At 44.9% G+C, this 19259-nt stretch overlaps 1 protein-coding gene across 1 annotated transcript in view; it reads left to right on the top strand.

Moving 5' to 3' along the window:
• CRKL (CRK like proto-oncogene, adaptor protein) overlaps positions 1–14254 on the top strand; it is a 28453-nt gene extending 14199 nt beyond the window's left edge. Inside the window, exons 2-3 of the mRNA XM_036276564.1 lie at positions 1941–2406; positions 10552–14254. Coding sequence (XP_036132457.1) covers positions 1941–2406; positions 10552–10686 — 601 coding nt within the window. The 3' untranslated portion in view covers positions 10687–14254. The remainder of the gene's footprint in view (positions 1–1940; positions 2407–10551) is intronic.
• The last annotated feature ends 5005 nt before the right edge of the window (positions 14255–19259 follow it).

Genomic DNA, 19259 nt, shown 5'->3' with positions numbered 1-19259 from the left:
TTATAAAGCAAACTTATTTAAAAAATTAAAATGCTTTGACATAAATCATGTTGTTATGAAATAACTTCTTAAATCATTAGATGGGAGAATAAAGAAAGTGAATGGCCATGAACCATTCAGAAACCATAGTCAGTGGGAGTATCTAACCTTCTCCCTCAAGGCTCTCCTAGAACCTGACTGGTGAATGAACCTGTAGGGAAAGTCATCACCTAAAGATGCACAGACTCTGTATGACAATCCTAGGGCTTGTTACTGTGGTATAGATTGTGTGCTTCAGAAAAGTTATGGGAGTGGGGCCAATGGTAAAATAGTTTCTAAAACTTGGTGTGTTTGCAACTTTTTAGAACATTTCTTAGGTTAAGAACCTAAAGGGGAGACCTCTTTACTTCTTTTGCAGAAGGGGCATTACAAATGGGATGCTGGAGAGCAGGGAACTGTGCTTGTGTAATTGTCTGTGGGAGTGCATACTATAGAATGGTAGGCAAATACACATTGAATCTGTGGGCACAGCAGAGGGGTGTGGTGGTGTCTGTTAATTGACTGATGCTTAGCCCTGGCCAGTTTGGCTCAGCGGTTAGCGCGTTGACCCCTGGACCAGAAAGTCACCAGTTCTATTCTGGTCAAGGACCTGTACCTTGGTTGCAGTTTGATCCCAGCCCTAGTCGGGGATGTGTGGGAGGTAGCCAATCAATGTGTCTCTCTCTCCCCTCCTCACTCCCACTCTATCTGAAGATAGATGGAAAGATATCCTCAGGTGAGGATTTTAAAAAAATAATAATAAATTAATTTAAATGTTTGATGCTTAACTGAGAGCTATTCTTGCCTGTGAGGTTTTTTTTTATTATTAATTTTTTTTCTTTATTGATTTTAGTTTTATTTATTTATTTATTTATTTATTTTTGGTACCTGCCCCTAGTGGGAACTGAACCCAGAACTCTCTGGTCCGCAGGCCAATGCTCCCAACCACTGAGCCAAACTGGCCAGGGCTCTGTATTGATTTTAGAGAGAGAGGAAGGGAGAGGGAAAGAGAGATAGAAACATCGATGAGAGAACATCGATTGGCCACCTCCTGCATGTGCCCCCCCCTAGAGATTGAGCCCACAACCTGGGCATGTGCCCTGACCAGGAATTGAACTGGTCACCTCTTGGTGCATAGGTCAACGCTCAACCACATCGGCTGGGCACAGTGTAAGTTTTTTTTAATTTGGAAAGCATATAAACCCTTTTCTGGTGTATAGATATGTATAAATTTTTTGTTGTTGTTTTTAATTCTCACCCAAGGATATTTTTATTTTCAGATAGAGTGGGAGAGAAACATCGATGTGAGAGAGATGCATCAGTTAGTTGCCTCCCACACAAGCTGGACCAGGGCTGTGGACCAAACCGCAACTGAGGTACATGCCCTTGACCAGAATGGAACCCGTGACTCTTTGTCCGCAGGCAACGCTCTTAACTGCTGAGCCAAACCTGCCAGGGCTGGTTTTTATATTTTGAGGGGGAACAGAGACAGAGGTCTTTGTCATCTTCTCTGTGGGTATCCAGGTAAGTGTGTAGGATGCATCCCATAGATTAGGACCATGAGAAAGAGTATGTAGTGCTTGTGAGAGGGTCCTAAGAAGACAGCTGCTGAACTTACTCGAGATTTCTAAAATAAATTCAGACCAGGTATCTGTAAACAAAAGGTTCCTGTAAAACAGAGGTATGGGGTGTGTGTATATGTGTGTGCACTTGGCATGTGATTTAGAAAGGCATATTCAGGATATTAACTTCTGTTGCAATACAAATAATAGTAAAACAGTGCAACAGAACCTTCTTAACTACTGAGAAGGAGTTAATTTAGAGAGTGAGATAATTTATTATAGAGAGTTGTTTATTTAAAGGTTGACAAACACTGGTATAGAGTAAGATTTTTCTCTTAAAAAGTAATTTTTTTTCTCAAGGTATCCAAGCCCACCAATGGGGTCTGTATCAGCACCCAACCTGCCTACAGCAGAAGAAAATCTGGAATATGTACGGACTCTCTATGATTTTCCTGGGAATGATGCTGAAGACCTGCCCTTTAAAAAAGGTGAAATCCTGGTGATAATAGAGAAGCCTGAAGAACAGTGGTGGAGTGCCCGGAACAAGGACGGCCGGGTTGGGATGATTCCCGTCCCTTACGTTGAAAAGCTTGTGAGATCCTCACCACATGGAAAGCATGGAAATAGGAATTCCAACAGCTACGGGATCCCAGAACCTGCTCATGCATATGCTCAACCTCAGACCACAACTCCTCTACCTGCAGTTTCCAGTACTCCCGGGGCAGCAATCAACCCTTTGCCATCCACACAGAATGGACCTGTCTTTGCAAAAGCAATCCAGAAAAGAGTACCCTGTGCTTATGACAAGACTGCCTTGGCATTAGAGGTAAAATCTACTAAGGTTGTTTTTTGGAGTTCTTTGACATTGTTTTTATCTTTAGTTTTAATTTTGTTTCTGCAGAGTTATAATCATAGGAATAAGAGAACTGGGTGAGTGATACACATGATTCTTTTGTCCTTTCCTATTCCTTGTTTCTTCCAGGTTCTCAATCTGCTTGCTTTCTTTTCTGCTCCCAAAGCCTCATAGATTTAGTTTCACAATAGTCGGTTTTCTTTTCAATAAGGAAAGATGATGGTTAAGAAAGATCCATGACCTAGAGATAACATCAGTAGACTAACATATAGCCACTTTTACATTTTCACATTTCTAATGTGGTCAGTTTGAGTTGAGAATAAATATTTAATAAATGTCTTAGAATTTATCTTTAGCCAGACAGAGGAATAATTTTCATTTTTTTTATTTTATTTTTTTATCCTCACCCGAGGACACTTTCCCATTTTTGTTCAGATAGAGTGGGAGGAAGAGAGAGAGAGAGAAACATCGACGTGAAAGGGACACATCAAGTGGCTACCTCCTACACAGCCCCAACCGGGGCCAGGGACAAACTGCAAGCAAGGTACACGCCCTTAGCGGGAACCAAACCCGGGCCTCCCTGGACCACAGGCTGACATTCCAACCGCTGAGCATTAACTGCCTTTTTTAAAAAAAAGTATTGTGAGCTGGGCCCTAAATATTATTGTATCAGAACATGAGATTTGGTACCACAAATCCTAGCTCTTTTATTGATAACTGTGAAAATGCTTTAGGAACCACAAACTGCATTTTGAGTATAATTATGATTAAAGTTGAACATTATTTTTTCTTCATTGATTTCAGAGGGAGAGAGAGAGAGAGAGAACATCGATTGGCCACCTGCCACATGCCCCCCACTGGGAATTGGGCCCACAACCTGGGCATGTGGCCTGACCGGGAATCGAACTGGCGACTTCTTGGTGCATGGGTCGATGCTCAACCACTGAGCCACGCTGGCCGGGCTACAGAAGCAAATTTGGAGACAAGGGAATTTTTTTTTTTTTTTTTTTATCCTCACCCGAGGATATTTTTCTATTTATCTTCACATGGGGGCGGGGGGAAACAAACATCATTGTGAGAGAGACACATCAATTGGTTGCCTCCTGCAGACCCCAACCAGGGCCAGAGACAGACCGCAACAAAAGTACGTGCCCTTGCCCTGGCCAGTTTGGCTCAGCGGTTAGAGCGTCGGCCTGTGGTCCGGAGAGACCTGGGTTCGGTTCCCACTAAGGGCACGTACCTCGGTTGCAGTTTGTCCCCGGCCCTGGTTGGTGTGCGGGTGGCAGCCACTTGATGTGTCCCTTCACGTCGATGTTTCTCTCTCTCTCTCCCTTCCTCTCTCTCCCTCCCACTCTATCTGTACAAAAAAAATGGAAAAATATCCTCGGGTGAGGATTAAAAAAAAAAAAAAAAGTATGTTCCCTTGCCGGAATCGAACCCACGACTCTTCAGTCCACAGGCCAATGCTCTAACCACTGGCCAGGACATAAGCGAATATTTCTATGAATTGTGTTATCTTATACAACTTAGTAGTGCCTGTCTGATCTTGTTAAAGATAACTCACTTGGGACTGTTGAAATTAGGTTATCAGCAAAAGTATTAAACTTAAAATGAGAAAGATGAGACAAATAGGACAAAATGTACCAGTAATTGAAGCTTCTTAAGCCCCTTGATAGTATTATAGAGAACAGTGATGACTTAGGTGAACTTTGTTTTATTTTATTTATTTTTTTCTTTATTGATTTTGAGAGAAAGGAAGGGAGAGGGAGAAAGAGATGGAAACATTGATGAGCCCAGCTGGTGTGGCTCAGTGGTTGAGCGTCGACCCTTATACCAATAGGTTGCCGGTTCAGTTCCCAGTCAGGACACACGCCCAGGTTGTGGGCCAAATCCCCAGTGGAGAGCATTCAGGAGGCGGCCAATTGATGTTCTCTCTCATTGATGTTTCTATGTCTCTCTCCTCTTTTCCACTCTCTCTAAAAAAATCAGTAAAGAAAGAAAAAAAAACATTGATGAGAAAGAACATCGATTGGTCGCTTCTTGTCATGTGGCCTGACCGGGAATCAAACCGGTGACCTCTTGGTGCTTGGGTCGATGCTCAACCACTGAGCTACACTGGCCGGACATAGGTGAACTTTATTTCTTGAATTATTTTACTTTTTTTTTTTAATTCTCATTTGGAGGAGAATATTTTTCCATTTATCTTCAGATAGAGTGGAAGGGGAAAAGAGAGAGAAACATTGATGTGAAGGATACGCACCGATTGGTTGCCTCCCACACATGCCTTGACCAGGGCTGGGGATTGAGCTTGCAATCCAGGTACATACATACATACTGTTGACATGTACAGGTCAACACTGCAACCCCTGAGCTACACCAGCCAGGGCTTGTGTTGCCTTTATTGAGGTATGAAATATCCAATTTCTTACAATAGAGGAGGTTCTGAAGTTTACAAGCATTTTACCTTTTTTTTAAAATAGATTTTTAAAATAGATTAGAGCAGGTACTTGAGTCTCCCTATAATCATTTCATTCTCACATATTTGTATTCCAGTATACTTGCCTGAGTAGAAAAGAAAGGGAAGAAATTTCTTAGCATATTCAGAATTGTGCTTAACTCTGAGTTACATACCCATGAGGATGAAAATTTGTATCAAAGTATCTAAATTTAGCCCTGGCTGGTATAGTTCAGTGGTTAGAGGGTTGGCCAAGCACCAAAGGGTCTCAAGTTTGCTTCCCAGGCAAGGGCATGTATCTGGATTGCAGGTTCAGTTCTTGGACTGGTTGGGGTGTGTTCGGGAGGCAATCAGTCAATGTCTCTTCTCTTAATCAGTGTCGCTCTCTTTCTCTCTCTTTCTCTCTTTCCCTCTCCCTCCCTCCCTCGCTCCCTTCTACTCTCTCTAAAATAAAACCAATGGAAAAATATCCTCAGGTGAGGATTAACAACAAAAATAATAATAATAATAATAATAATAGCCTGACCGGTGTGACTGAGTATTGTGCCATGGACTGAAAGGTCTCAGTTCAATTCCTGGTCAGGGCACATGCCTGGGTTGCAGGCTTAATCCCTAGTAGGGGGCATGCAGGAGGCAGTCGGTCGATGTTTCTCTCTCACATCAGTGTTTCTATCTCTCTCTCCCTTCTTCTTTCTCTAAAAAAAATCAATAAAAACATTTAAAAAAAAAAAAATCAGTGGAACAGCCCTGGTCAGATCGACTCGTCAGTTAAAGCGTTGGCCTGCAGTCTAGAGAGACATGGGTTCGGTTCCTGCTAAGGGCATGTACCTCCGTTGCAGTTTGTCCCCGGTTCCAGTTGGGGTTGTGTAGGTGGCAGCCAGTCAGTGTGTCTCTCACGTCTCTCTTCCTCTCTCCCTCTTATTCTATTTGAAAATGAATGCGAAAATGTCCTCAGGTGAGGATAAAAAATAAAATACCAGGGCCTTTAAAAAAAAAAATCAGTGGAACAGATACTGTGGAGGAAGAATAACCATTTCTCAGGCTGCAAGTAAGGCTTAAAGTGATTCAGGATGAAAAAGGAAGAAAGGCAAGTTGTAATAAACTTAGATCATTTAGTTGAACCATCTTCCTAGTGATTTTAGCTTTCTGCAGTGTCTAAATCCATTAACCCTCCTATCTCAACTCAGAATCCTTCAAAAACATTCGCTCCTTCAGCAAAGGTTTGAATGCTTTTATGTAGCAGGCATTGTTACAGGAGTTGGAGTACAGCAGTGAACAAAACAGAGGTTTCTGTCCTTGTGGAAGTTCTGGGACAGTTTCATGCGTGGTTCCTCCCACATTGGGTAACTCAGATAGTTAAGAAATTCATCGAGTTCTATCTCTCCATCAGGGAAAAACAAACCACTGCAAGTCCTCTTCCTGTATTTGCCTAGCCCATGTTTGGACTTCAGTACGTTGCCCTACAGCTGTCCCTCTAGGGTGTTTTTCATTTTTTCTTTTTGGTATACTTCTGAATCTTTTAAAATCCTAATTGTGTCTTCTAGCATACTGATTCACCACCACCACCAGGTTCTTGTCAACTGCAGAGTTCATAAAAGCACAATCCAGGTCATTGCAGTGAGCCCTCCTCTACCTCTCTGGATCTATGTCTCATCTGAAAAAAGACAATGAATTAGTCTGGCTTGACTTATTCTTGGTTGAGCCCGTGCAGCCTTCTAAACACCCATTTCCCATTCTAATCCTTGTAAACTATATTTTGCTAATTTGCATCTAGGTTTTTGTCCAGGTTTGATTTCAAGCTCACCTTTTACGTTTTGTAGAATTTGCCGTTATCCCTGTTTTGAGAAAAATGAAGAGATTTAACCCTGCATAGGTCTGCAAGTGTCCTGTGATAATACCATGACAGGAGACCACTATTGGACTCTTATTCCTGCTTGTGTTTCAACAGTACTTAGCTATCTGTCCTTATCAATATAAGGACATCCTTTCATTTTTGGTGCATATTCTTTTCATGATGCTAAGTTCTTTGTGTGGGCCCACCAGCATTCTCAAGGTACTTTACGTTCCCATTGGAGTCATCTTTGATTGTGTTGTTCATATTCCTTCTTGGATTGTCTTCTCCCCATTTTGAAACCCCTTGCTAGTCATTGGATTACATCTGGTCTCGGAATTTTATGAATTGGCTTTCCTAAGACCCATGGTACCATTTCCTTTACTGACTGGCCTGGAATTTTCAGATTTCTACTTCAACTAGTTGGTTTTGCTTTTTTGGTTAGAATTAAGTTCACATCAGCTTTATCTTCACTTTTTCTATGTACTTACTGAGATGAAGTTTTCTGCAGAGCAAATCTAGGTTTCAGTAGTACTGGTGTTTTTGTTTTTTTTAATCCACAAACAAGGACATGCTGAGAGAGAGAGAGAGGAAGAGAGAAACTTTGATGTGAGAGAGAAACATCGATTGGTTGCCTCCTGTACACAACCCAACTGAGGACCAAACCTAAAACCTGGACTTCTGCCCTGACTAGGAATCAAACAGGCAACCTTTTGGTGCAAAGGACAATGCTCAACCAAAAGTCTGAAAAATAGAAGTCTCAGTTGCTAACCTTCAAAAAAATTTTTTTTTCTTTATTGATTTTTTTTTTACCCTCACCCAAGGACATTTTTTTTCTATTTTTTGTTCAGATAGAGTGGGAGGGAGAGAGAGAGAAACATCGACTGGCTGCCACCTGCACGACCAGTCAGGGCCGGGGACAAACTGCAACCAAGGTACGTGACCTTAGCAGGAACAGAACCCGGGTCTCTCTGGGCTGCAGGCTGATGCTCTAACCGCTGAGCCAAACCGGCCAGGGCTTCTTCATTGATTTTAAAGAGAGAGAAATAGAGAAATATCAATGAGAGAGAAACTTTGATCAGCTGCTTCCCGTGTGCCCCCCACTAGGGATGTGGCCCACAACCTGGGCCTGTGTTCTGACCTGGTATCGAACCGGTGACCTCTTGATGCATGGGTCGAAGCTCATGAGAAATACCTGCTAGGTGCTAACCTTCAAATTTTAATTGTTCAGCCAACTTTGGTGTTTCAGTTGAGCCTATGACGTTAACTATAATAACTTAATTTATAAATACATCGCAGTTGTCCTTTTTTTTTATCCTCACCCGAGGATATTTTTCCATTTTTTGTACAGATAGAGTGGGAGGGAGGGAGAGAGAGAGAGAGACATCGATGTGAAGGGACACATCGAGTGGCTGCCACCCGCACGACCAACCAGGGCCGGGGACAAACTGCAACCGAAGTCCGTGCCCTTAGCGGGAACCGAACCCGGGTCTCTCCGGACCGCAGGCCGATGCTCTAACCGCTGAGCCAAACTGGCCAGGGCCGCAGTTGTCCTTTTTTGTTTTTTAATCCTCACCCAAGAATATTTTTCTATTTATCTTCAGATAGCGTGGAAGGGAAGGAGAAAGAGAGAGAGAAGCATTGACATGAAAGGGATACATCGACTGGTTGCCTCTCACACTGCCACAACCAGGGCGGGGGTTGAACCGCAACTGAGGTACGTGCCCTTGACTGGAATCGAACCTGAGACTCATTGAGCGGCTGACTCTCTACTGCTGAGCCAAACCAGCCAGGGCTGCAGTTGACTTTTTACATTTTGTCTTTCTCATATACCTATGTAGTACTTGACTACAAAAATATGGATACTAGCCCGGCCCTTGTGGCTCAGTGGTTGAGTGTCAACCCATACACCAAGAGGTCGCTGGTTCAATTCCTGGTCAGGGCACATGCCCAGGTTGTGGGCCCAATCCCCAGTGTGGGGGTTTGCGGGAAACAGCTAATTGATGTTCTCTGTCGTGGATGTTTCTATCTCTCTCTTCCTCTCCCTTCCTCTCTCTCAAAATCAATAAAGAAAAAATTTTTAATGAAAAAAATAGGGATACTGAAGTACATTATATTTTTGTCTTAGAACTTTTCATTGTTTAAATCTGATTCTTAATTACCAGAATAACTCTTTATAAGCCATCCTGCAGTTGTTGAATTGATGGTTCTTCTAAATAAAGGAGTTTGAGTCAGAATTCAGACAGACAACTTAAAGGAAAAAAACTTTTTTTTAACTGAATTTATACTGTGTTCTAACCAGGGAGCCTCAGAGAATAAAGCTTTTTTTTTCATTGTCATTTATGTGAGTACTCAGAATAAGCCTGTTTCCACAAGATGAGAAGTTTCATTTGGTAATAGTGTTGTTTTTTTTCCACAGCCATGTAGTGACTGCAGTCTTACTTCGCAGAAGGTTTGGGGAATTACAAGTCGTTCTATATGGCTGGGCCCATAGATCCCAGTGAACAAATAGAATGATAAAATCAAATAATGAAGGTCCTGGCTGGTTTGGCTCAACGGTTAGAGCATCGGCCCACGGACCAATGAGTCACAGGTTCTATCCCGGTCAAGGGCACATACCTCAGTTATGTCGTCCCTAACCCTGGTCGGGTCGGGCGGGAGGCAGGCAAGCAACCAGTTGATGTGTCTCTCTCGAGTCGATGTTTTTCTCTCTCCCCCCTCCCTCCTACTTTATCTGATGATAAATAGAAAAAATATCCTGAGGTGAGGATTAAAAAAAGAAAAATCAAACAATGATGGATGGGAAAGGAGAAAACTCAAGGCAGCCAGTCTGCGTTCACAGGGGGAAGTTAAGAAGATGGGACATAAGCCCTGCCAGTGTGGCTCAGTGGTTGAGCATCGACCCATACACCAAGAGGTCGCCGGTTCAATTTCCGGTCAGGGCACAGACCCAGGTTGTGGATCCAATCCCCATTGTGGGGCATGCAGGAGGTGGCAGTCGATGTTCTCTCTTGTCGATGTTTCTATCTCTCCTTCTCCCTTCCCCCCCTCTCTAAAAATCAATAAAGAAAAATATTTAAAAAAAAGAAGATAGGATATTAAGAGCAGAAGGTGTCTTGGTGAGAAAAGCCCAGGAAGGGAAGCAGAGTGGTCCTAGGTACTGGTGGACCCTGCTGCCTTTGCACTGTGCAAAGTGGCAAAGACACAAGTGGCCAGCACTGGATGCTGTCTAGCTTTGTACCCCTGCGTCATAGTAGACCAGCCTGTGACCTTGGGGAGGGCTCCAGTCTTTGGATCTTTTATCCAAGTCTACATTATAGGAGGTTAGTGTATGTTGAGGGACAAAGGGGACAATGGGTCTAAAGGAGCCCTGCAGGTGGAAATCTCTGTGAAAATGGGGCCACACACCTGACTCACAGTGTCCATTGAATTACAAACCCAGTATGCTGCATACTCTGGCTGGTTTTCTTCTCCATCCTGTTTGGACCTCTCCCTCAGCTCTTTGCATCATGATCCCTTTTTATATTGATATGTGGTCATATCAGGACAGAATTTACCAAGTTTACAAACTTAGTAGATATTGACAGAATGTTAAGTTGTCTGCTTCCCAATGGCATGTGTTAGAGATACTCAGTCACCTATGCAATTGTTTCCAGTACCCCTGTAAAAAGAGATTTCTTGGTGTTTTCTTAAAATGGCTGATATCAAAGTTGAGTCCTTAAAAAAGTATAGTTTCTTTTGGAAAGGACAGGGTGTGTGATGTAATGTAAACTTTCTCTTTTCTTTAATTCACAGAGAGCAAGCTGACTTTGTCTTTTCTCCTTTCTTACAGGTTGGTGACATTGTCAAAGTCACAAGGATGAACATAAATGGCCAGTGGGAAGGTGAAGTGAATGGGCGCAAAGGGCTGTTTCCCTTTACGCACGTCAAAATCTTTGACCCTCAAAACCCAGATGAAAATGAGTGATTGCCATTGGCCTTGTTTTCTGCTGCTTCGTTTTTCTGCCTGTCATAGTCTCCTTTGAGTGGGAAAGCATTCTATTTTATAGGCAAGTTACACTGCATTGCCGACGTCCAGCTTTCTGTGGACTGGTGGTCTCGTACACGTTTGGAATGCACACAGTGGCTGCCTCGGCATTTGTATCATAGTTGTATTGTCAAAGAATAGCCGATTTTAGAGTTCTTTTGGATCATAAACTGGAAATACTGGTGGAAGCACACAAGTGGAGAGAAGTTTACGAGGAAAGGGTCCTTCTTCTCATCACTGCCCTGTTTGTTGTACTTTTGACTGATTCTGTCATGTTCATCAGAGAAAGCTTGAGGTCATGGCAAGACATTGCACGTTGCTGTTCCATAAAGGAGTGGCTCAGTTGCTAGTTTGTTTTTCCTTTAAAGAACAGAGCAAGTGAACCTTAAAGAAGAGGAAATTCTGTCTTAAATTCCCCAAATCTGGCTTTTGTCTTTTTTTCTTTTGGTTTGATTTTGGAAGACTTAATTAATTAGACTTGTGTGTTCTGAACAGGTTTTTAAGTAGCAGGTTGGATTTTTGTGACATCACAAGAAATGGCACGTGCCTCTGGGCTTCTAAACTGAAGCTACTATAACTAAGGAAATGAAAATAACAACTCTGAAGTGGAGACCTTTATTGTCTTGGTTGGCAGTAGAGTCTTTTAGCCATATAGCAAACAACACCAAAAAAATCAGCAGTCGTGGTGTGCCAAGCTGTGTGGTCAGCCTCTTGGATCACGTTGTCTCCAACAGCAACAGTATGGAGGATGATTTGGGGAAACCTTTGCTTACCTTGTTTTGCCAATGACAGGAACATTTGGGGAGGGCAGGGCACTTGGCCAGTTTTCTGTTCTGTGGTTCAGTGAATGCACCTCTTTAAGGTGTAGGACTTAAGTTTCTTTAAAAAGGGAGGTTGTTCATAGAATCATTGATTTCATTAATGAATCTTTAAATCCTGAAGCCTAGTCCTCCCTGCGACAGCCCAGGCTCACCAGGCTGCCAGAGAAAGATGGTGCTGCTAATATTGGTTCCACTGTCTATGTGCCCATGATGCTCTCAAGCAAAGAAAATGCAGACTCTGGAAATTGCTTAATATATTTGATGTCTAATGTTTTAGTGACTAGGGAGAACCATTAACCAGTTTACCATTAATCATTTACCAATTTGATGTTAAAGTTTCCCTGTTAACTGAAAGAGGCCTGTTCATACAAGTACAAATGGCTATAGCAGATTAGACTTCTGGAACCTTCTTGCAGGTCAGTCTGCTTTCCCTTCTGGACACTGGTGAAGACAGCCTCGGCTCAGAATGAACACAGCAGACCTAGAGATGTAGCAGCAACCTAATGAGCAGCTCTGTATCATTTACTGAACTTCTGCTATAACTGTCTCCCAAGGGTCTTAGGTTTTGAAGGTTAGAGCAATATATTCTGATGACAGGACCAGCAAAACAATTTTTAAATATTTCTTTAAATCAGTATTTTATTAGGCAGGTAACCGCCATATTAAAGAATCTTAATAGTGCTCCTATGTGACAAAATTAATGGTCGGTTGGAAAAAATATCACTGTGGCAGCCTATCTCTTTTTCCTGAAAGAATATAGCATTCAGCTCTTCCTAATCACATGAGAACTGTGGCTCTGATGGTAGCAGTCCATTGCAGTTGCCTCTTGTTCTGAGTTCAGGCCCAGCGTGGCACCCACAACAAGTGGCACGTGTGGTAGGGTCTCCATACTCTGCCTGGAAACTAGCCTTGTGGGGGGTGTCTAGCAGAAGGTGGAATGTGTGCCTTGTTCACTGGAGCAGGGGCAGGGCACAAACCTTAAGGCATTTTTAAACCAAACTTAGCTGAGCGGCTTGGCACTTTTTATGACAATAGTTGGCTCAGAACACAAGAAGTAATATGGCCATTTTGGAAAGCAAGGTTTCTTTTCAGCCATGTCTGCTGACCCGTATAGCAAGAACCACATCATGTGGAGCACTTCAGAATCAGAACACACAACCTAAGTTTGGCTTTATAGTAAGTCTACTCATCACTTCAGCCCACATACCTGTCTCCAGGACTGCACTGGAGACTCAGAGCCTCAAATAAGGTGAGCCTTGAATTCTGAACTCTCAAAATACGTGCCAAAAGGAGCACCTTTTTGACTTAGAACCTTACTAGTGTTTTTCATTTTACTAGTGTTTTTAATCAGGCAGGGAAATTCTCTTTTTCACACTAAACATACAAAAACAGCACCCTTGCCTCGGCTTTATGTGTAGATTCCCCAGTTGGTCTGGGAAGAATGCTTCAGAAAGTGATGTGAATCTTCCAGAGGAGCTGCCTTCCCTCCTGGGTGCACTTCCCTTTTAGGATGGTTCATTATTGCTACTTGCTCTACTCTACTGTTTGTCATTTAAGAAAATATTTGGATGTTAAGTTAACCTGGGAAGTGAACAAGTTACATACTAAAGGGCATTGACTGTTTCATTCAAAATGTATTTATCCTGGGAAGGACCTCCAACACAGGAGTAATTCTTGTCATTTCTGCATGGTGTGGTACCACCTGATGACATGGTTAACGAAGAGGAGGAAGCTTTGAGTGGCTGCCATTTAACAACTTTGGTCACCCAGACGAGACACCTTCTGTGTTCATGGTTGGAAACTGAAAGGAGGGAAGGACAGCTGCTCCCTCCTTGGAGCTCAAGCATCCCTGGCACTGTGCTGACTTTCTTTTACAGCTGTTTACAGACAAGGCGGGCCGAAACAGATGGCCACTGCTCTTGTAATGTTTGCTCAGAGGAAAAATGAACATTTTATTTTTGAAAAGGGATGATGTGTTTTGTGCCAGGTGTTTATAATTTAATCCTTTAATATTATGTTCATTAACTTCTTAAAATGAGTGAATTATTGTTTTAACACAGTACCTAAGACTAATGCTTTCTTTGGACACCACTGAGCTCTGCCTCAAACTCCACCCTCTGGGACTGGAGATCAGTGTCCCTGGTAACTGCTGACATTGTGGACACTGAGCTAGTTGTATATTCTAAAGGAGAAGGACAGTTCTCTGAGTCAAGGTCGTTGTCTCTGCAGGAGGAACAGTGGCCTTGCTTCTAGACGGTCTTCACTGTGTGTTTTAAAACAACACAAAATTCTTTTGACCTGTAACTTAAAGATCGTAAACTTCAGGCAATAATATTTTCTGTGTAAGCTTTTAAAATTATTTTTGGGGATCATAGCTTGTTTTATTTTGTGCTATAAAATTAACAGTATTAAATGACTTATATTCTTAGAACACATCGAGTGTCTTTTCTTAACAGATTAGTGCCTTTTTATTTTTGTATTTCATTTTACGTTACTGGTCCTGGCATCAGAACTCTTGTTTCCATGGCCTGTTTGTACATTGTCTCAATAAAACTTGCATCAGCCGGTGGTGGCAGCAGCTTCAGTGTTTCAGTGTCTCCTCAGTGCTGCCTGGAGGTACTCAGCCCCCACCAGCCTCCCGAGCAGTTCCTGGTGAAACACCAGGTGCCCCACTGAGGATGAGTCCTGCAACCCAGCCCTGCTACTGACCACAAAATATAATGGGATCTTGCATCAGCCCTCCCTCACCTCAGGTCCTCCCTACAAAAGAAAAGCAGCTGGTTCTTAATCTCAGCTTTCTGAGAATGGGGCAATAGTTGCCATGCTTTTACCACCAAAATAAACTGGGATGTTTTCCCTCATAGGCACCCATATCTGAAGGCTGTTAATTATTCAGCATGAGCTAGGCAGTGTTGAATGGTTTCAGGTAGAAGTCACAGAAAACAAGTAGCTTCATCCCCAGTCAGGGCATAATATCAGTCTGGCTTTTTAAAATCTTTTCATTGCGTGGTTGGTGTGGCTCAGTGGTTGAACATTGACCCGTGCACCAAGAGATCGCTGGTTCGATTCCCAGTCAGGGCACAGTCCTACGTTGTGGGCCAAGTCCCCAGTGAGGGGGCATGCTGGAGGCAGCCAGTTGATGTTCACTTTCATTGATGTTTTTATCTCTCCCTCTTCCTCTCTCTAAAATCAATAAAGAAAAAAAAATTGCCCTGGTCGGTTTTGCTCAGCGGTTAGAGCATCAGCCTGCAGTCCAGAGAGACCCGGGTTTGGTTCCCGCTAAGGGCATGTACCTCGGTTGCAGTTTGTCCCCAGCCCTGGTTGGGTCGTGCTGGTGGCAACCACTCGATGTGTACCTTTCACGTCGATGTTTCTCTCTCTGTTACTCTCTCTGCCTCCCACTCTATCTGAACAAAAAATGGAAAAATGTCCTCAGGTGAGGATTAAAAATAAAAATTCTTTTCTTATCTGTATATGGGCCTCCTGATGAATCTGGGGACCTTCAGGTGGACAGCTTGAGTTTTGGCAGACCACTGGTTTCCCTGACACCCCCTCAGCCAGAGACCTGTTCCCATACTTATTTATATAGTGTGTATTGAGAGTCCAAATTTTGTGGTATAAAACATCTGGAAATGAGTTTCAGGAAGTGATAACAGTCCATATTTATATAGAATTATGGCACTTACTGGCTCCTGCTTTCAAGATTCTGCAGCTCGCCCTGGCCAGTTTGGCTCAGCATTTAGAGCGTCAGCCAGCGGACCAGAGTCCCGGGTTCGGTTCCCACTAGGGGCACATACCAAAAAAAAAAACAAAACAAGAAAAAGATTCTGCAGCTCGGCTAGTGTGGCTCAGTGATTGAGTGTCGACCCATGCACCAAGAGGTTGCCAATTCTATTCTAGGTCAGGACACATGCCCAGGTAGTGGACCCAATCCCCAGTGGGAGGCATACAGGAGGCTGCCAATTAGTGTTCTCTCATCGATGTTTCTCTCTCTTTAAAAATCAATAAAGAAAAAAAATTCAAGTATGTCTTCAATGGAAATACCAAAACTGTCCAATCATTCTTGAAAAAAATGTCCTGGCCCAGCCGGTGTGGCTCAGTGGTTGAGCGTGGACCCATGCACCAAGAGATCACTGGTTTGATTCCTGGTCAGGGCTCATGCCCAGGTTGCAGGCCAAATCCCCAGTGGGAGGGGGCATTCAGGAGGTGCCAGTCGATGTTCTTTCTCATGAATGTTTCTCTCTCTCCCTCTCTTTTCCTCTAAAATCAATAAAGGAGAAAAAATTAAAAAGAAAAATAATGTCCCAGAGACACCATTTGAAAAGGTACATTTTGGTCAGCAATCCTGGGCTGGGTTCTTCTGAAACAGGGAGCCCTTGGAAATGGGGTTGGATATGGGGAGAAGGGGCTGCCCCTCCACCTCCACCCTCTTTGCTAGATTATCCTTAGTGCTCCTCCCCAGAGGCCAGGGCCCAGGTCCTGAAACTTCACCTTGCAGCAAAAATCATGACCCTGCCTGGCTTCTGAGAGGCTCTTTGGCCAAGTCAGTGATGGCCTCTCAAGGCCTGACCTTGCTCTTGCATCCTTCCACACACACCTTGGCCCCTTGGATGGTACACAACCATAGCTGGAGTACAGGAATCCCTACAATGCCTAGGAGAGTTCCTGGTGCACACCCAGTAATGATGGCTCTGCCAGTGGGGGTCACTTTGGAGCCCAGGGTGGATTCAGGAAGGCTTCCTGGCTGCCTAGGGAAGGGTAAATAAAGGCAGTCTGGCTTGGAACACTGCTGCCTTTGTCTTTGCCTACATTTCGTCTCTTAGAAGACTCCGGGTGAATTACCCTCCCACATCCCCTCTGTTCTCATCAATACCTTTGGCCCTTCTCCCACGCTGCAGGAGACCTGGGGATCCCACCAGAGGTTCTAATTTCGTGGATCTGGGCACCTGCTTTTTCATCCCCCTCCATGAGTTTGAGAAGCATTGTGCCAGTGAACCCCTCACTGCTCCACGAAGTCTCTGGCCAAGAGGCTGTGACACATCTGCTGCCTATTGTGAGAGTGAAGCCGGGTGTGCTGGAAGAACTGAGACTATGGGCCTGCAGTCACCGCGGTGGGACTCCCTGTCGGGGCACTCTCCCTGCCCGCCTTTATGGGAGGGACCAAGAGTGGACTGCTGGGCGCCACCGGGGCAGCACTCAGCTCTGGCACTGCCTGCACAACCTCCCAGCCTCTGGTACTCCACAGCGTCCTTGGACCGAAACTGCGCTGCATCTCGTCCTCCAGACCCCTTACACCCGTCCCGGGCAGGGCATCGCGACAACCGTCGGACCCTAGGGAGCCTCGTGTGAGGCGGGGTCCAGCTTACAGCGCACCGGAAGGGGTTACAGGGAGGGTTGACCACTTGCGGGGTGGATGTGTCCGACCTAAAGATCTGGGGCCCCAGCCCTGGCCAGTTTGGCTCAGCGGTTGGAGCGTCGGCCTGCGGTACAGAGAGACCCTGGTTCGGTTCCCGCTAAGGGCACGTACCTCGGTTGCAGTTTGTCCCCGGCCCTGGTTGGTCGTGCGGGTGGCAGCCACTCGATGTGTCCCTTCACATCGGTGTTTCTCTCTCTCTCTTCCTCTCTCTCCCTCCTGCTCTACCTGAACAAAAAATGGAAAAATGTCCTCGGGTGAGGATAAAAACAAAAAACAAAGATCTGGGGCCCCGGAGGCTCCTTCCCCGCCTTCAGGTCCCAGAAAGGGTTAGATTTTGCCCCACGTTCTCCGGAGCGCAGGGCTTCCCGCAGGCGCGGTGAGGCCGGGGTGCCCCGGGCCGGCGGTGGTGGCCGCAGGGATTAGGGGTGGCGGGGTCTGGCGGCCACACTGGGCATCTCCCCGGAGGGCTGGGCCTTGTGGAGAGTGGGAGGCGGGCCCCCATTTCCCGGGCTTTTGGCCCTAAGGAACCTGCGCCCCACTAAGGCAGGGATGGGCAGGAGCATCCCACCTCTGCCATCGCTAAAGTGGGAGTGGGCACTAGCGGAGGAGGGAGGTCTGGAGCAGGTGGCTAGGCTGTGGTCCAGGGAGGACAGCCCACACCCACCAGCCTGAAACAGCCCTAGAGAACCCACTGTAAAGACTCGGGATCTGAGGAAGGGAATAAGGAAGGAGAAGCCCTCTGAATGGGCACCCAGAGCTGCCCAGCAGCCAAACCTGAGGCGCAGGGAGTAGACGGTCTGCCTAGTAACTACATAGAGGGTGAGTGAGAGAGGCTCCCTAGCTCAGGGGTTAGAGCACTGGTCTCCTAGAGGGCGAGGGCGGGCTCCAAGAGAAGGATGGACCTGGGCAGGGCTGCCCTAGGCCAGTTACCAAAGGAGGGGACCCAAGCCCCAGAGCCAGCCTTCCAGGAATGGGGGTTGTTTGCAGCCCACCTGAATTCACCAAGACAGTTCTAGGATTCTGAGAAATTTCACTTTGGAGGGAAAACATCCACAGATGCAGCATTCAAAAGATGAGTATCTGATGAAAGGTCTTCCCTCTGTCCTTTCTACTTCCCACAATCTCTGTTTTCAGTTTGTTTTACTTATATCTTTCTAGAGTTATTTTGTAACATAAAAGGGAATGTGTCTGTGAATATTTTTCAATGATTTCTCTGCACACAGGTAGCATAGATTACTCTTCTGCACCTTGCTTTATTCCCCCAATCTGTTTGAGATTGTCTTGAATCAGCATATTGAGTCTTTGTTCTTTTTCATCACTGTATAGTATTCAATGAGATGAATGTATTGTCACTCATTTATGTTCCTATATTTTTTTAAATATATATTTTTTTCTTTATTGATTTTAGAGGGAGAGGAAATGAGAGGGAGAGAGGGATAGAAACATCAATGAGAGAGAACATTGATTGGCCGCCTCCTACATGCCCCCCTATGGGGATCGGGCCCACAACCTGGGCATGCCCTGACCAGGAATCGAACCGGCGACCTCTTGTTGAATGGGTCAATGCTCAACCACTGAGCCACACCAGCTGGGCTATGTTCCTGTATTGATGGACATGTAGGTCCTTTCCAATCTCAGGTGGTCAGATACTTTCAAATAAGTTCCTCCAAGTGGGATTGCTGCATCAAAGGCTTTGCACATTTGCAATTTTGAAAGGAGAACTGTTGCCTAGCTGGCCTCTGTAGGGATTGCCTCAGTTTACACTTTCAACCAGCATCAGGTAAAAAAATATCTATAGTGTTTACAAACCCTGGGTAGACAAACAGCTATTTATTGCTAAATAATATTTACCTCTGTGGATAAGGCAGCTTATATTAACTCATCTGTCACTGGGGGTGGGGAAGTTGTTGTCAATCTTTTGATGATAAAAAATCCTCGGGTCGCCCTGGCCGGTTTTGCTCAGCAGTTAGAGCGTCGGCCTGCAGTCCAGATAGACCCAGGTTCGGTTCCCGCTAAGGGCATGTACCTCGGTTGCAGTTTGTCCCCGGCCCTGGTTGGTTGTGCGGGTGGTGGCCACTCGATGTGTCCCTTTCACGTCGATGTTTCTCTCTCTCTCTCTCTCTCTCTCTCTCTCTCTCTCTCTCTCTCCCTCCCTCCCTCCCTCTCTCTCCCTCCCACTCTATCTGTACAAAAAATGAAAAAATGTCCTCGGGTGAGGATAAAAAAAAATAAAAAATCCTCAGGTCTAAGTAAAGGCCACTGGGGCAAGGCCCGCC

This window comes from Molossus molossus, unplaced genomic scaffold (genome assembly GCF_014108415.1).
Source record: "Molossus molossus isolate mMolMol1 unplaced genomic scaffold, mMolMol1.p scaffold_m16_p_22, whole genome shotgun sequence".
NCBI classification, from domain to species: domain Eukaryota; kingdom Metazoa; phylum Chordata; class Mammalia; order Chiroptera; family Molossidae; genus Molossus; species Molossus molossus.
The sequence above is the reverse complement of the archived record's forward strand: the minus strand, read 5'-3'. Positions and strand labels throughout refer to the sequence as shown.